At 38.0% G+C, this 17,498-nt stretch overlaps 1 protein-coding gene across 2 annotated transcripts in view; it reads left to right on the top strand.

The window, feature by feature from the left end:
- LOC140060711 (dynein axonemal heavy chain 3-like) overlaps positions 1-17,498 on the top strand; it is a 41,761-nt gene that overhangs the window by 18,858 nt on the left and 5,405 nt on the right. Inside the window, exons 16-41 of one of the 2 annotated variants that reach the window (XM_072107033.1) lie at positions 199-329; positions 703-949; positions 1,364-1,506; positions 1,847-2,008; positions 2,197-2,322; positions 2,721-2,878; positions 2,977-3,057; positions 3,162-3,345; positions 3,573-3,758; positions 4,123-4,355; positions 4,903-5,240; positions 5,425-5,549; positions 5,697-5,882; positions 6,085-6,126; positions 7,018-7,185; positions 7,529-7,662; positions 7,979-8,264; positions 8,470-8,637; positions 8,741-8,958; positions 9,287-9,398; positions 15,020-15,376; positions 15,639-15,840; positions 16,151-16,353; positions 16,474-16,578; positions 16,694-16,960; positions 17,069-17,391. In XM_072107033.1, coding sequence (XP_071963134.1) covers positions 199-329; positions 703-949; positions 1,364-1,506; positions 1,847-2,008; positions 2,197-2,322; positions 2,721-2,878; positions 2,977-3,057; positions 3,162-3,345; positions 3,573-3,758; positions 4,123-4,355; positions 4,903-5,240; positions 5,425-5,549; positions 5,697-5,882; positions 6,085-6,126; positions 7,018-7,185; positions 7,529-7,662; positions 7,979-8,264; positions 8,470-8,637; positions 8,741-8,958; positions 9,287-9,398; positions 15,020-15,376; positions 15,639-15,840; positions 16,151-16,353; positions 16,474-16,578; positions 16,694-16,960; positions 17,069-17,391 — 4,885 coding nt within the window. The remainder of the gene's footprint in view (positions 1-198; positions 330-702; positions 950-1,363; positions 1,507-1,846; positions 2,009-2,196; positions 2,323-2,720; positions 2,879-2,976; positions 3,058-3,161; positions 3,346-3,572; positions 3,759-4,122; positions 4,356-4,902; positions 5,241-5,424; positions 5,550-5,696; positions 5,883-6,084; positions 6,127-7,017; positions 7,186-7,528; positions 7,663-7,978; positions 8,265-8,469; positions 8,638-8,740; positions 8,959-9,286; positions 9,399-15,019; positions 15,377-15,638; positions 15,841-16,150; positions 16,354-16,473; positions 16,579-16,693; positions 16,961-17,068; positions 17,392-17,498) is intronic. The other variant, XM_072107041.1, reaches the window with a different exon arrangement.

The raw sequence follows: 17,498 nt of genomic DNA, 5'->3' as shown, positions 1-17,498 counted from the left end.
GAGCTTTAGAATTACATTAGCATCCCTATTTGACTCAGTTGTTTTATGCTTTCTGTAATAAATTTTAATATGTTTAATAATAATACATATAAGGAATGCAAAGATTTTTTTCAGCTGAAACAACAAGCCGTTGATACCATGTGAAACACTGATGTATGTGCTCAATAAAAATTAAATAAAAGTATTGATTTCTTTTAGGTGTGCTGGCTAATACATTTCGTGAACAAGCTGCTTCACAGTCTGAAGATCGGAAGTGGATATTGTTTGATGGCCCAGTGGATGCTGTCTGGATTGAAAATATGAACACGGTCTTGGATGACAATAAGAAGGTAAAGTAAAGTTTACATACATGATTCAAAGAAACTTGTGCTTACTAATAGCCTCAACCTGAAATTCAAGTTAAAACTCCATCCTCTTTGACCTTTTTTGGTGATTCAAGTGATGGACATTTCAAGCAATAACACAATTTACAGTAGAACCTCTCCTCCTCACAAACTATATTGCGGACACTTTCCCGAACAAACAAGTTTTATCAGTACAGCCAATCTCTATTCAGGTGACACCCCGCTTAAAGGGACAGTTTATGTCCCGAATGTTTCCCTGTAATAGAGGTTATATTATAACATATTATAATAAAGTACAGCCTGTAATGATGTACTCATTAGACAACTCCATGCTTAGCTAAAATATTTATTTTTTTAGCTATGTTTGATGAGTGGTGAGATTATTCAAATGAACAACAAGCAGAATTTGATCTTTGAGCCTGCAGACTTAGAGCAAGCCTCACCAGCTACTGTCAGTAGATGTGGTATGATCTACATGGAACCACACCAGCTTGGATGGCGTCCTCTTAAGACATCGTACATGGAAAATCTACCACCTGCTGTCAAAGAGGAACATAAGGAAATGATCAATGACTTGTTTGAGTGGTTGATTGATCCTTGTTGGGGTTAGTGGTTTCATTTCCTGTATTACATCTGGCAAGAGACCTACAGTATACATTGTATGCTGCCAAAAACTAATCTTGTATACTCAGTTTTAAGGCCAACTCAAACAGCGTTGTATGACGAGGCCAGAGGAGTCTTCTTGTCGGGAGAAAATTAAACATGTTTAAAGTTTTCATGAATACCTAAAAACTATGCCCGTCGCTATCTCAAGACGACTTGTCTTGTCAGGATTCAACTCGGACAGTACTGATGAGTCAAGATGTCTTATCAGCCTTGTTGTACGACGCAGTCTGAGTTGGCCTTTAGTTGTAGACATTTCCAAGAAAGAAAGAGAGCGAGTGGTCAATGCAACATAATGTATAGCATAACTAAAAGTGCTGGCATATCATCATAGTTATTTATTTGCTTTGTTTCAGATTTCATCAGACACGAGTGTAAAGTGTTCATCCAGACATCTGTAATTCATCTCGCCAACTCACTAATGAACCTGTACACATGCCTCATGGATGAAATTGCAGTGTCTGGACAAGAAGGCCAACCAGAAATGAGCAATCAACAGGTGAGTGAGGACAGCAGACTAATTCCTAAATTAATAAACACTATAAATATATTGTTTAAAGGTTTGCATGGCGAACTTCTCAACAGTTCAACTAATATACGTGGTGTACCGCAAACTTTATATCAAAACACTATGAATTCGTTCAGGCTTGGTTATTCACCGTTTGGTTTCATTGGCCAATTATTGCTAATTTTACCTGGCTAAATAACTATAGAACGAATGGTGGATTGACCCTATATTGTCTCTGAAGATTCTAATACAATTCCAGTATGCACAACCAGTTCTTCTTTCTATGATTACTACTACTCTATTATGGAGAATAATTTTTTTATTCACTTAGATAACCCTGTGGTTGCAAGGGCTGTTCCTGTTCTCTCTTGTGTGGACAGTTGGTGGAACACTGAACAGCGACAGTTGCAAGAAGTTTGATCAATTCTTCCGTGTGTTAATTAGTGGAACTGATCCAAACCATCCAAAACCAAAGAGCATCAAAATTACAAAGGTATAAAATGAAGAAACTACACTTATGATTGTTAAACTAAAGCTCTGTCTACACTATCAAACTAGTTTGACAAAAAAAGTGCCCAAATATGGTAGTGATATGCCAAATATGGTAGTGATATGCCAAATATGGTAGTGATATGCCTAAATATAAATTGTCCTATGAACTGTCTTTACGTTTATTTTCAGAGCAACTCATTTCCAGAAAGAGGAACTGTTTATGATTATTTCTTTGAAAAGCAAGCAAGTGGAAAATGGACTGATTGGATTGATTATATTGATAAAGAAAAATCAGTGTTGCCAAAAGATGCAAAAGTAAGTGAATGGAAGTAATATTATATGCATGTTGTATCAAAAGTAAGTTTACTCAGAATGTTGTATCATTTGAAAGTTTACTCAGAATGTTGTATCATTTGAAAGTTTACTCAGAATGTTGTATCATTTTTGTGAACAGTTGATGTATTTACTGTTGATATTCATTGGTGTGATGTAGTAGTGGTTTTCATTTGAGCTTCTCTTTTTCTCTCATCCAGCAAAATAGAGGACCCATTAGCCGTTTTCACATTTAAGGGAAATCTTTAAATTTGTATTGACTTAAGTGAAATTATTACTTTTCAATAGAAATATCCCACTTAAGTGTGATTGATGAATATGATCACTGATTCCTGCTAACACAAAGATCTTTAAATATGTTCCAACATTTATCTTTTTAGGTTAGTGATTTGATCATTCAAACCAACGACACAGCTAAACAGGTGTTTTTCTTGGACACATACCTTAGCCATGGCACACCATTAATGTTCATAGGACCAACTGGTACTGGAAAATCCGCCATTACCAATGACTACCTAGTTGGATTGCCAAAAGAACAGTAAGTGTTTTTTAAACTGTTTTCCGACATTTCCAAGCATGCCATGAAAACTAAGTCCAGTTGTTTAACATTTAACATTTGTTTCTTCTTCAATACAGGTTCTTACCAAATAACATCAATTTTTCTGCTCGTACATCAGCAAATCAGACGCAAGATATTATCATGTCTAAATTGGATAGGTGTGTATTATTTTAATGTGCAAATTATGTATTAGGTAAGTATTGTCTTTTTTCAGCTAAAGTAACACATTTTTATTAGAATCATTTTATACTTTCCTATTTAGGCGAAGAAAGGGTGTGTATGGGCCGCCAATGAACAAGAAATGTGTGTTATTTGTAGATGATCTGAACATGCCAGCTAAGGAGGTGTATGGAGCGCAACCTCCAATTGAATTGCTCAGGCAGTGGATTGATCACAAACATTGGTTTGATAAGAAAGATACTTCCAAACTTGAACTTATTGATACAGTAAGTTGCTCTATCATTTCAAACAACCAATGACACCAGTGTGGCTTCCACTACTACTGCCACTAGGCTGACTGCAAATGCTTTCTGCCATTAAAACTCCCACTCCACTGCTACTAAAAACCGCCATAGTTATTCTAACTCTAGCCAATATATGTATTTATTCTTTGTGCATAGAAAACAGACTCTCTTATATAAACTCTTTAATCCATTTTGTATTTTAAAAAAAGATTATAGTGACAGCCATGGGACCGCCAGGTGGTGGACGCAACGACATTACCGGCCGTTTCACTCGCCATTTCAACATAATATCTATTGACTCTTTTGACGATGCTACAATGACACAGATTTTCACAAACATCACTGATTGGCATTTCGCCAAAGGCTATGATGGTGCTTTTGTACGACTAGGAAAGGTGAGATTTTAAAACAAGGTCATCTACCATGATTGTAAATAGTAGTCTACCATGTTTGGTATGATTTAGCTGTTAACAAAAAGGTTATTTTATAGTAAAGTTTAGTATGACAAAGGATTTCTAATAAGATGGTCATGGATTTCGGGCCATCTAGTAAACCTGGTCATGAGTTTTGGACCATCTAGCCTGGTCATAGGTTTTGGGCCATCTAGTAAAGCTTGGTCATGTGTTTTGGGCCATCTAGTAAGCCTGGTCATGGGCCATCTAGTATTGGTCATGGGTTTTGGGCCATCTAGATATCAAGTTGATTGGGTCAGCATCCAAAAGATTGTTTAGTATATTTAACTTTAGTTATATTCTACAGATAATGGTCCAAGCAACGATGGGTGTCTACAAGGCTGCTATAACCAACTTCTTGCCCACACCATCTAAATCACATTACGTTTTCAACCTGCGTGATTTTGCTCGCGTCATAAGAGGTGTTTTATTGGCACCAAAGACACATCTTGTTGAGGATGACAAAGATAAGTTGATACGTCTCTGGATCCATGAAGTTTACCGTGTGTTTTATGATCGTCTTATTGATGAAAATGACAGGTAGGATTTTTCTCATATTTGTCACAGTAATATTGATCACCAATTACCAATGAGAAATAAAAGCATGATTCCATACCAAGTCCTAAGTCTTAAGTTTAGGTTATAGTACTGTTGATGGTTGGAGAAAAATATTTGTACTGTGAATTTGTATGTACCTATTGGCCGTATTCACCAATAACACTTAAGTGAGATATTTCTCTTAAATATTAAGTATTTTACTAAACTCAATAAATATTGAAGTATTTCCCTTAAATCGTATTCACTTAGATAGGATATTAATTTTAAGGGTAAATGCTTTCTTTAGATTAAGTGTGAATGGTGAAAACAGCCACAGGTTTCTAGGGCACTACTGCCCTTTCTCAATTACTAAGATTATCTTTGGGTAAGAATCATGACAACGTTAATCATTGGCTGAATTGGAACCTAGTCTGACCTTGGTGTAGAAGTGTAGAGCACCGATTCTAAGATTTGTAAGGAAGCATGTCAATCACAAACATCTGGGAAGTAGTACAAATTAAAAGTTATGTTTCTATTATTTATTTATTAGACAAACATTTTTTGGTATTGTGAAAGAGATGACACAAAGCTCATTCAAGCAGAGCTTGGACAAAGTTCTAAGCCACCTGTCGCCGAGCGGTAAGCTCATCGACGATAACATCCGCTCCTTGTTCTTTTGTGACTTCATCAACCCAGACTCGGATGTGAAAGCCTATGATGAAGTAGCAGACTTGAAGCAGCTCACATCAGTTATGGAGGGTTACTTAGTTGAGTATAATCAGATAAGCAAAGCTCCAATGAGCCTAGTCATGTTTAAGTTTGCCATTGAACATATCTCACGTGTGTGTCGGGTGCTGAAACAAGACAATGGACATGCATTGCTGATAGGTAAGGCATTTTTTCAACTCATGAAATATTCTCACCATTCAACCCATCAACATTATACACACATTAAACTATGTAGTATATATCAAATCAAGTCAGACTACTAAACATGTGCCCTTCAAAATTTGTAAAAAGTGTCAAATGCGAAATGAAACTGCATATTTCTATTTATTATTTTGTTTATTAGGTATTGGTGGAAGCGGTCGTCAAAGTGCTACCAAACTGGCAACATTCATGGCTGACTACGAACTCTTCCAGATTGAAATCACTAAGAACTACACATCGAATGAATGGAGAGAAGATTTGAAAAAGGTATAGTATTTCACACTCTTGCTAAACAATCATGTTGAAAGACAAATAGTTGTGATTGAGCTTGGTTTCCTGTCATGTCTTGCAAAATCTATTAAAGCAATAAAAAAACCTATGACCAGTCAATTTCAATGCCTTTATTCTTTACAGCTCTTGTTGAAAGCCGGTTCAGAAGGCAAGCAAACCGTCTTTCTATTTGGAGATAACCAGATAAAAGATGAATCCTTTGTTGAAGACATCAACATGATCCTAAACACTGGAGATGTTCCCAATCTCTACCCAGCTGATGAGAAAGCAGAAATTATTGAAAAAATGCAACAAGCTGCCAGAGTAGAGGTAAGAAACAAAGTACCTACAAAGTACCAACATTTTATACTTTATTTGATAAAATCTATATTGTGTTTTTCTATTAGAACACCCCTCAATTAAAAATGGAATTGTCTTAATTTCTAAAATTGAAGGGCTCTCCCCTCCCTATTAGCATATTATTATTTAAATGATTTTGCTTATTACAAATAATTATTACTCTTATGAACAGCAAGAGCACAAGGACCGCATTGAAGGGCGTTCTAGGAACAAGGTTGTATCTATGCCATTGAAAACCTTATTCATCGTCATGTCATCTTTCTTTAGTTTTCATAATGAATTATTACCATAATCACAATAATTGATATAGTCTTCATCAATACATGTGAAAATCATCATATTGTAATCTTCAATCCCAGCCCTATTTATATTCCTAGATGACAGCATGGATAAATTTATCTTCAACATCTTCATTATTATCATTGCTTTGTTATTATTATTATTACTGTATTATTATTATTATTATTATTATTATCATTATTATGAATATCAGTAGTACTCAATCATAACATTATAATGAATAAAGATAACTAGTTAACTGCATGTTAGACTTACAATTTATAGAGACAGAATGGGTAATCTTTGCAAGATGCAAGATGCTAGTAACAACAACTATGAAAAGGGGTTTTGTTAAACTTTAGTATACTGCATGTTAGTTAACATAAGGCATCTTCAATATCATCATATTTACCAGACCCATATTTATTATCAAATCATAATTATTATCTTAAGCTTTGTCTACACTATCAAATTTGACAACAAAAGTGATGTGCCCATACATGGATGCTATGACATCATATCACTACCATATTTGGGCACTTTTATTGTCAAACTAGTTTGATAGTGTAGACAGAGCTTTAGTCTAGTTGTAAACAGTTAATTAACAATCAATATATAGCCATTACATATTACATCTAGAACATATATAATGCAAGCACGTGTGCCATTTGTCAGGTATTTACAGAGAATGATTCAACAGGCTGCAGATTATGTTGAATGTAATTCAATTGTGCCAGGATGAATGCAAAGAAACAACTACAACCAGCACTAACCTTTATTCCTGCCATTACCAGTACCACTAATCCTTATATTGTATGATTTTTAGGGAAGAAAAATTGAAGCTACTCCATTATCAATGTATAACTTTTTCATTGAACGTGTCCGTCGTAACCTACATGTGGTGCTAGCTATGAGTCCTATTGGAGATGCCTTCAGAAACAGGCTTAGAATGTTTCCATCACTCATCAACTGCTGTACAATTGATTGGTTCCAGGTGAGTGTAAACACCTGCTCTCCGGTCCTGCTCTGGTTCCGGTTTACTCCTGATTTTGTGTCCAGCATTATAAACTATTTTTTCTCACAATACACTATGTGGTTACGCTCGAGAAAAATGGTTGGTGCATAGCTGCGTCGAGTGTCTTGAAAACGAAACATTGAGATGCAATTTTATTTGCTGGACCGGAGCAGGTCTGAAAGACACTTTAAAGTGGTTGCATTAAAATGCCAGAATGTAGTATTGTGTAAAAAATTATACAATATCTGTACTGTACATTAGAGAATATTTCAGTTCTGTTTGATGACAGTATAATGATTATGTATGTCTTTTCGTCGTGCAGGCTTGGCCTCCAGATGCATTGCAGATGGTTGCCAACAGGTTCTTGGAGGACATGGATCTGGAAGACGAAATCCGAGATTCTTGTGTCTGGATGTGTCAGCATTTTCATGAGAGTGTCCGACTGATGTCAGAAACGTAAGCACACTGTCATTGTATATTTCTTTTTCAAACTGAATTCAAGTCTCATGACACTGTTTTAGTTTAAGAAACATCATGTACTTAATTGAAATAGGATCTAGATCTGTCTACACTATCAAACTTTATGTCAAAAAAATATCAATGGACACAATGACATCATATCACTACCATATTTGGGCACACACACACCCTTTTTTTGTCACATCAAGTTAGATAGTGTAGACGGTGCTTATCAATTAACCAAATAAAATTAGTAACAGTGTGATAAAACAGTATTGACTGAATAATTTTGATTACTAAAACACTCCAACAGGTTTTTGGATACCCTTCGACGCCATAACTATGTCACACCAACCTCTTACTTGGAATTAATAATGACTTTCAAGAAGCTTCTGCACCTAAAGAGAACAGAGATCATGAATTTGAAGAACCGATATCTGATTGGTCTGGAGAAATTAGACTTTGCCGCCTCTCAGGTGTCAGTGATGCAACAGGAACTGACGGACCTTCAACCAGAGCTGATCAAGACATCGGAGGAAACTGATAAACTTATGATAAAGATTGAACAGGATACAGTGGAAGTAGAGGCTAAGAAAGAAGTAAGTGTGCTTTTAACTTTATGCTCTATGAGCTTTATGAATCTTGGTGCTAACAAGGTCTCTTTTTGTACAGTATATTGTATAAATTGTCTTAAAGGATTCCTACCAATTGGGATAGCTATTTACACTTAGTCTGTTTGTTGTATACATGAGACAAAAAAACTTGCATAATAAAAAGTATATGTGGTGATAATTTGTGTTGCAGCTTGTAGGAGCAGATGAAGCAGTTGCAAATGAAGCAGCAGCCGCAGCCAAGTCCATTAAAGATGAGTGTGAAAGCGATCTTGCTGAAGCTATACCAGCACTGGAGTCTTCCATACAAGCCCTCAACACACTGAAACCAAGTGACATCTCAATGGTCAAATCCATGAAGGTAGGATAGGTTATTTATAGGACCTTTAAATGCTTTGTGTTTGTTTTTATTATAATCATTATAGTCGTTGCATAAAAATAATTATATTTTATTTCTTCCATAGAACCCTCCACATGGTGTCAAACTTGTGATGGAATCTATCTGCATTATGAAGGGAATCAAACCAGAGAGAAAACCTGATCCATCCGGCAGTGGCAAGATGGTGGAAGACTACTGGGGACCATCTCAAAAAGTTCTTAGTGATATGAAATTCTTGGAGTCTTTGAAGACATACAATAAGGATGCTATTCCACCAGCAGTTATTAAGAAAATTCGAGCCACGTAAGATGTTTTTTTTTAAAAATCATAATGTCTCCATCTTTAACAATACTAGACAAATATTGTTTGAAAGTTTACATGGCGAAATCAAATGTTGATATAAAGTTTGTGGTACACCACGTATAAATAGTTCTGAAAAGAACTGTTAAATTTCTCTACAGTTCTTTTCAGAACTGTATATACATGGCTTTATATCAACAATACTAGACATTTTATAATATTATTCTGAAACCCCAATGACTTCTATTCTTTCCTATCCTACATGTATCCGTATTTTTTCATATTGTACTACTGTCTGACTGTAATGTTAATGTTGAACTTATTATTTTAGATACATTCCAAATCCAGATTTTGATCCAGCTGTGATTAAAAATATTTCTGCTGCTTGTGAAGGCTTGTGTAAATGGGTTAGGGCTATGGATATATATGACAAAGTTGCAAAGGTAAGTCACCCTAGGAGGGCTTGTGTAAATGGGTTAGGGCTATGGATATATATGACAAAGTGGCAAAGGTAAGTCACGCTAGGAGGGCTTGTGTAAATGGGTTAGGGCTATGGATATATATGACAAAGTGGCAAAGGTAAGTCACGCTAGGAGGGCTTGTGTAAATGGGTTAGGGCTATGGATATATATGACAAAGTGGCAAAGGTAAGTCACGCTAGGAGGGCTTGTGTAAATGGGTTAGGGCTATGGATATATATGACAAAGTGGCAAAGGTAAGTCACGCTAGGAGGGCTTGTGTAAATGGGTTAGGGCTATGGATATATATGACAAAGTGGCAAAGGTAAGTCACACTAGGAGGGCTTGTGTAAATGGGTTAGGGCTATGGATATATATGACAAAGTTGCAAAGGTAAGTCACGCTAGGAGGGCTTGTGTAAATGGGTTAGGGCTATGGATATATATGACAAAGTTGCAAAGGTAAGTCACACTAGGAGGGCTTGTGTAAATGGGTTAGGGCTATGGATATATATGACAAAGTTGCAAAGGTAAGTCACGCTAGGAGGGCTTGTGTAAATGGGTTAGGGCTATGGATATATATGACAAAGTTGCAAAGGTAAGTCACGCTAGGAGGGCTTGTGTAAATGGGTTAGGGCTATGGATATATATGACAAAGTTGCAAAGGTAAGTCACGCTAGGAGGGCTTGTGTAAATGGGTTAGGGCTATGGATATATATGACAAAGTTGCAAAGGTAAGTCACCCTAGGAGGGCTTGTGTAAATGGGTTAGGGCTATGGATATATATGACAAAGTGGCAAAGGTAAGTCACCCTAGGAGGGCTTGTGTAAATGGGTTAGGGCTATGGATATATATGACAAAGTTGCAAAGGTAAGTCACCCTAGGAGGGCTTGTGTAAATGGGTTAGGGCTATGGATATATATGACAAAGTGGCAAAGGTAAGTCACGCTAGGAGGGCTTGTGTAAATGGGTTAGGGCTATGGATATATATGACAAAGTTGCAAAGGTAAGTCACCCTAGGAGGGCTTGTGTAAATGGGTTAGGGCTATGGATATATATGACAAAGTTGCAAAGGTAAGTCACCCTAGGAGGGCTTGTGTAAATGGGTTAGGGCTATGGATATATATGACAAAGTGGCAAAGGTAAGTCACGCTAGGAGGGCTTGTGTAAATGGGTTAGGGCTATGGATATATATGACAAAGTGGCAAAGGTAAGTCACGCTAGGAGGGCTTGTGTAAATGGGTTAGGGCTATGGATATATATGACAAAGTTGCAGAGGTAAGTCACGCTAGGAGGGCTTGTGTAAATGGGTTAGGGCTATGGATATATATGACAAAGTGGCAAAGGTAAGTCACGCTAGGAGGGCTTGTGTAAATGGGTTAGGGCTATGGATATATATGACAAAGTTGCAAAGGTAAGTCACACTAGGAGGGCTTGTGTAAATGGGTTAGGGCTATGGATATATATGACAAAGTTGCAAAGGTAAGTCACACTAGGAGGGCTTGTGTAAATGGGTTAGGGCTATGGATATATATGACAAAGTGGCAAAGGTAAGTCACGCTAGGAGGGCTTGTGTAAATGGGTTAGGGCTATGGATATATATGACAAAGTTGCAAAGGTAAGTCACGCTAGGAGGGCTTGTGTAAATGGGTTAGGGCTATGGATATATATGACAAAGTTGCAAAGGTAAGTCACGCTAGGAGGGCTTGTGTAAATGGGTTAGGGCTATGGATATATATGACAAAGTGGCAAAGGTAAGTCACGCTAGGAGGGCTTGTGTAAATGGGTTAGGGCTATGGATATATATGACAAAGTTGCAAAGGTAAGTCACACTAGGAGGGCTTGTGTAAATGGGTTAGGGCTATGGATATATATGACAAAGTTGCAAAGGTAAGTCACACTAGGAGGGCTTGTGTAAATGGGTTAGGGCTATGGATATATATGACAAAGTTGCAAAGGTAAGTCACACTAGGAGGGCTTGTGTAAATGGGTTAGGGCTATGGATATATATGACAAAGTTGCAAAGGTAAGTCACACTAGGAGGGCTTGTGTAAATGGGTTAGGGCTATGGATATATATGACAAAGTTGCAAAGGTAAGTCACACTAGGAGGGCTTGTGTAAATGGGTTAGGGCTATGGATATATATGACAAAGTGGCAAAGGTAAGTCACGCTAGGAGGGCTTGTGTAAATGGGTTAGGGCTATGGATATATATGACAAAGTGGCAAAGGTAAGTCACGCTAGGAGGGCTTGTGTAAATGGGTTAGGGCTATGGATATATATGACAAAGTGGCAAAGGTAAGTCACGCTAGGAGGGCTTGTGTAAATGGGTTAGGGCTATGGATATATATGACAAAGTTGCAAAGGTAAGTCACGCTAGGAGGGCTTGTGTAAATGGGTTAGGGCTATGGATATATATGACAAAGTGGCAAAGGTAAGTCACGCTAGGAGGGCTTGTGTAAATGGGTTAGGGCTATGGATATATATGACAAAGTGGCAAAGGTAAGTCACGCTAGGAGGGCTTGTGTAAATGGGTTAGGGCTATGGATATATATGACAAAGTGGCAAAGGTAAGTCACGCTAGGAGGGCTTGTGTAAATGGGTTAGGGCTATGGATATATATGACAAAGTGGCAAAGGTAAGTCACGCTAGGAGGGCTTGTGTAAATGGGTTAGGGCTATGGATATATATGACAAAGTGGCAAAGGTAAGTCACGCTAGGAGGGCTTGTGTAAATGGGTTAGGGCTATGGATATATATGACAAAGTGGCAAAGGTAAGTCACACTAGGAGGGCTTGTGTAAATGGGTTAGGGCTATGGATATATATGACAAAGTTGCAAAGGTAAGTCACGCTAGGAGGGCTTGTGTAAATGGGTTAGGGCTATGGATATATATGACAAAGTTGCAAAGGTAAGTCACACTAGGAGGGCTTGTGTAAATGGGTTAGGGCTATGGATATATATGACAAAGTTGCAAAGGTAAGTCACGCTAGGAGGGCTTGTGTAAATGGGTTAGGGCTATGGATATATATGACAAAGTTGCAAAGGTAAGTCACGCTAGGAGGGCTTGTGTAAATGGGTTAGGGCTATGGATATATATGACAAAGTTGCAAAGGTAAGTCACGCTAGGAGGGCTTGTGTAAATGGGTTAGGGCTATGGATATATATGACAAAGTTGCAAAGGTAAGTCACCCTAGGAGGGCTTGTGTAAATGGGTTAGGGCTATGGATATATATGACAAAGTGGCAAAGGTAAGTCACCCTAGGAGGGCTTGTGTAAATGGGTTAGGGCTATGGATATATATGACAAAGTTGCAAAGGTAAGTCACCCTAGGAGGGCTTGTGTAAATGGGTTAGGGCTATGGATATATATGACAAAGTGGCAAAGGTAAGTCACGCTAGGAGGGCTTGTGTAAATGGGTTAGGGCTATGGATATATATGACAAAGTTGCAAAGGTAAGTCACCCTAGGAGGGCTTGTGTAAATGGGTTAGGGCTATGGATATATATGACAAAGTGGCAAAGGTAAGTCACCCTAGGAGGGCTTGTGTAAATGGGTTAGGGCTATGGATATATATGACAAAGTTGCAAAGGTAAGTCACCCTAGGAGGGCTTGTGTAAATGGGTTAGGGCTATGGATATATATGACAAAGTGGCAAAGGTAAGTCACGCTAGGAGGGCTTGTGTAAATGGGTTAGGGCTATGGATATATATGACAAAGTGGCAAAGGTAAGTCACGCTAGGAGGGCTTGTGTAAATGGGTTAGGGCTATGGATATATATGACAAAGTTGCAAAGGTAAGTCACGCTAGGAGGGCTTGTGTAAATGGGTTAGGGCTATGGATATATATGACAAAGTGGCAAAGGTAAGTCACGCTAGGAGGGCTTGTGTAAATGGGTTAGGGCTATGGATATATATGACAAAGTTGCAAAGGTAAGTCACACTAGGAGGGCTTGTGTAAATGGGTTAGGGCTATGGATATATATGACAAAGTTGCAAAGGTAAGTCACACTAGGAGGGCTTGTGTAAATGGGTTAGGGCTATGGATATATATGACAAAGTGGCAAAGGTAAGTCACGCTAGGAGGGCTTGTGTAAATGGGTTAGGGCTATGGATATATATGACAAAGTGGCAAAGGTAAGTCACACTAGGAGGGCTTGTGTAAATGGGTTAGGGCTATGGATATATATGACAAAGTTGCAAAGGTAAGTCACCCTAGGAGGGCTTGTGTAAATGGGTTAGGGCTATGGATATATATGACAAAGTTGCAAAGGTAAGTCACGCTAGGAGGGCTTGTGTAAATGGGTTAGGGCTATGGATATATATGACAAAGTTGCAAAGGTAAGTCACGCTAGGAGGGCTTGTGTAAATGGGTTAGGGCTATGGATATATATGACAAAGTTGCAAAGGTAAGTCACGCTAGGAGGGCTTGTGTAAATGGGTTAGGGCTATGGATATATATGACAAAGTGGCAAAGGTAAGTCACGCTAGGAGGGCTTGTGTAAATGGGTTAGGGCTATGGATATATATGACAAAGTGGCAAAGGTAAGTCACACTAGGAGGGCTTGTGTAAATGGGTTAGGGCTATGGATATATATGACAAAGTTGCAAAGGTAAGTCACACTAGGAGGGCTTGTGTAAATGGGTTAGGGCTATGGATATATATGACAAAGTTGCAAAGGTAAGTCACACTAGGAGGGCTTGTGTAAATGGGTTAGGGCTATGGATATATATGACAAAGTTGCAAAGGTAAGTCACACTAGGAGGGCTTGTGTAAATGGGTTAGGGCTATGGATATATATGACAAAGTTGCAAAGGTAAGTCACACTAGGAGGGCTTGTGTAAATGGGTTAGGGCTATGGATATATATGACAAAGTTGCAAAGGTAAGTCACACTAGGAGGGCTTGTGTAAATGGGTTAGGGCTATGGATATATATGACAAAGTGGCAAAGGTAAGTCACGCTAGGAGGGCTTGTGTAAATGGGTTAGGGCTATGGATATATATGACAAAGTGGCAAAGGTAAGTCACGCTAGGAGGGCTTGTGTAAATGGGTTAGGGCTATGGATATATATGACAAAGTGGCAAAGGTAAGTCACGCTAGGAGGGCTTGTGTAAATGGGTTAGGGCTATGGATATATATGACAAAGTTGCAAAGGTAAGTCACGCTAGGAGGGCTTGTGTAAATGGGTTAGGGCTATGGATATATATGACAAAGTGGCAAAGGTAAGTCACGCTAGGAGGGCTTGTGTAAATGGGTTAGGGCTATGGATATATATGACAAAGTGGCAAAGGTAAGTCACGCTAGGAGGGCTTGTGTAAATGGGTTAGGGCTATGGATATATATGACAAAGTGGCAAAGGTAAGTCACGCTAGGAGGGCTTGTGTAAATGGGTTAGGGCTATGGATATATATGACAAAGTGGCAAAGGTAAGTCACGCTAGGAGGGCTTGTGTAAATGGGTTAGGGCTATGGATATATATGACAAAGTTGCAAAAGTAAGTCACCCTAGGAGTGACCATCAGGAGATTCTACCTCTATGATATTGAGACTGATAACCTATATGCAAGGTAGTTGTATGATGATGAAATGTTTGAAATTTGTTTTTTAGGTTGTTGGGCCAAAGCAAGAGAAATTGAAATCTGCTGAAGAAGAACTTAGCGTTCAGATGGAGAAGCTCAACGCCAAACGTGCCGAACTGAAAGAAGTCTCGGACAAATTGCAAGCTCTTAATGATGAATTTGAAGCAATGATCAAGAAAAAGAAAGAACTAGAGTACAACATTGAACTCTGTTCACAAAAGCTTGTCCGTGCTGAGAAACTCATCGGAGGTCTCGGTGGGGAAAAAGATCGGTGGAGTGAAGCGGCGAGGGACCTGGGTGAGAAGTATATTAACATTACAGGAGATGTGTTGATCTCTTCTGGTGTGATTGCGTACCTTGGTGCTTTCACTGTGGACTTTAGACAAGTAAGTAATTAAAGTATTAATATAGTAATGTACAGTGAACTTATCAGTTTGCAGTGCCTCATCCTTCAAATGGGATGTAAAGCATGATAAAAAAGTTTGGAAACTATTGGAAAAGATTTCGGGAATCATCTCCGTGTTTACTTATTATGGACTGTGGCTGCTGTTGGTCTGTGAAGGGCCTAAACATATTTTCTCAACTGGGGATGAATAATAATGCATTCATTTACATTACATTTATCATTCTGATTTTTTGTTGTTGCAGAAAGCGACAGAAGAGTGGTTGACTAGGAGTAAGGAAAAGAGAATTCCATGTTCTGCCAGCTTTTCTTTGAATGCTACTCTTGGAGAACCCGTCAAAATTAGAGACTGGCAGATTGCTGGCTTACCTGTAGATTCATTCTCCATTGATAACGGTATCATGGTCTCAAACTCAAGAAGATGGCCACTTATGATTGATCCACAAGGTAACAAAACTACTTCTATTGAAACTTACATTAGAACCCCTTCTTTGGGACACCCCTATTCAAGAGGAACCCTATTAAGGTTATACTTTTTCATGAAACAAACAAGGTGCAAATATGTTTTAACACTAGGGCCAGGGGACACCACTCCACTATTGAGCAGACAGTTTGTTGGGTCCTGTGTTGGCTTTGTCCCTTATAGAGGTTCTAATCCCATAGTTACTTATATACCATCAATGCTTTAATTAGTTTATTAGTCCAAGTTAAATAATTAAAAAATATAATATAATTCCTTTGACTATGAACATATTAGGTCAAGCAAACAAATGGGTGAAGAATATGGAAAGAGCCAATCAACTGTCTGCTATCAAATTGTCGGATCCAAACTATGTACGCATTCTGGAGAATGCAATCCAGTTTGGCAAACCCGTGCTATTGGAGAACATAGGAGAAGAACTTGATCCAATCTTAGAACCCATCCTTCTAAAACAGACATTCAAATCCCAGGGAGTTGAGGTAAAGATTTCAATCAATGTTTTATTTGACCTATATTACTTTGACTTCCAACATACAACAAAAATACTAGATTTAAAGTAATATTGTACAGTATAACAAATTTTACGTTTTTTCTTTTAGTATTTACGACTTGGTGAAAATGTGATTGAGTACTCTCACGATTTCAGATTCTACATCACTACAAGTTTACGAAATCCGCACTACCTTCCTGAGATATCTGTCAAGGTAAATGGACTGAGATTGTATGGCAACCATCTGGTTGTAAAAGTTTCTATAGAGAATGGCTTACTAGCTATGCCAATATAATCGTAAATTAATTTGAACAAACTATTTTTTACAGGTTGTTCTTGTAAACTTTATGATAACTCCACTTGGATTACAAGACCAACTCCTCGGCATCGTGGCAGCCAAAGAAAAACCTGAACTTGAAGAGAAAAAGAACCAATTAATCCTAGAAAGTGCAGAAAATAAGCGGCAACTGAAAGAGATCGAAGACAAGATCTTAAAAGTTTTGTCAAGCTCAGAAGGCAACATCTTAGAGGATGAAACTGCTATTAAGATTTTATCATCTTCTAAGACACTATCAGAAGAAATCCAAGCTAAACAGGTGTGTATAGTCTAGTATAGATTAAGAACCCAAAGGATTGTGAAACAATTGAAAAAAAGTTGAATTTGTCAGTATATATAAGTCTTATACTTTGCCTTTTTTTTATAGGAAATTGCTTCAGCAACTGAAAAAGAGATTGATGAGACAAGGAACGGTTACAAGCCAGTGGCAGTCCATTCAGCAACTTTGTTCTTCTGCATCTCAGAGCTTGCCAACATCGAACCAATGTACCAGTACTCACTGACATGGTTCATTAACCTCTACCTGCAATCAATTCAGAACAGCAAGAAGTCAACATCTCTGGAGGAAAGAATTGAGAACTTGAATGATCACTTTACGGATAGTATCTATAGAAATGTCTGCAGGTCCTTGTTTGAGAAGGATAAACTGCTTTTCTCTGTGGTTCTGTGTGTTGGAATATTACAAGGAAGGTGAGTATAGATTGTAGGGAAACTAAAATACCATAAATAAATAAATAATGGAATCATTCACATGATGTAGTGTGCCTTATAGTTAATGTTCTATTGTTTTAGTTAGA

Source organism: Antedon mediterranea, chromosome 1 (genome assembly GCF_964355755.1).
Source record: "Antedon mediterranea chromosome 1, ecAntMedi1.1, whole genome shotgun sequence".
Classification (NCBI taxonomy): Eukaryota; Metazoa; Echinodermata; class Crinoidea; order Comatulida; family Antedonidae; genus Antedon; species Antedon mediterranea.
This window is presented reverse-complemented; position numbering and strand designations above follow the sequence as displayed.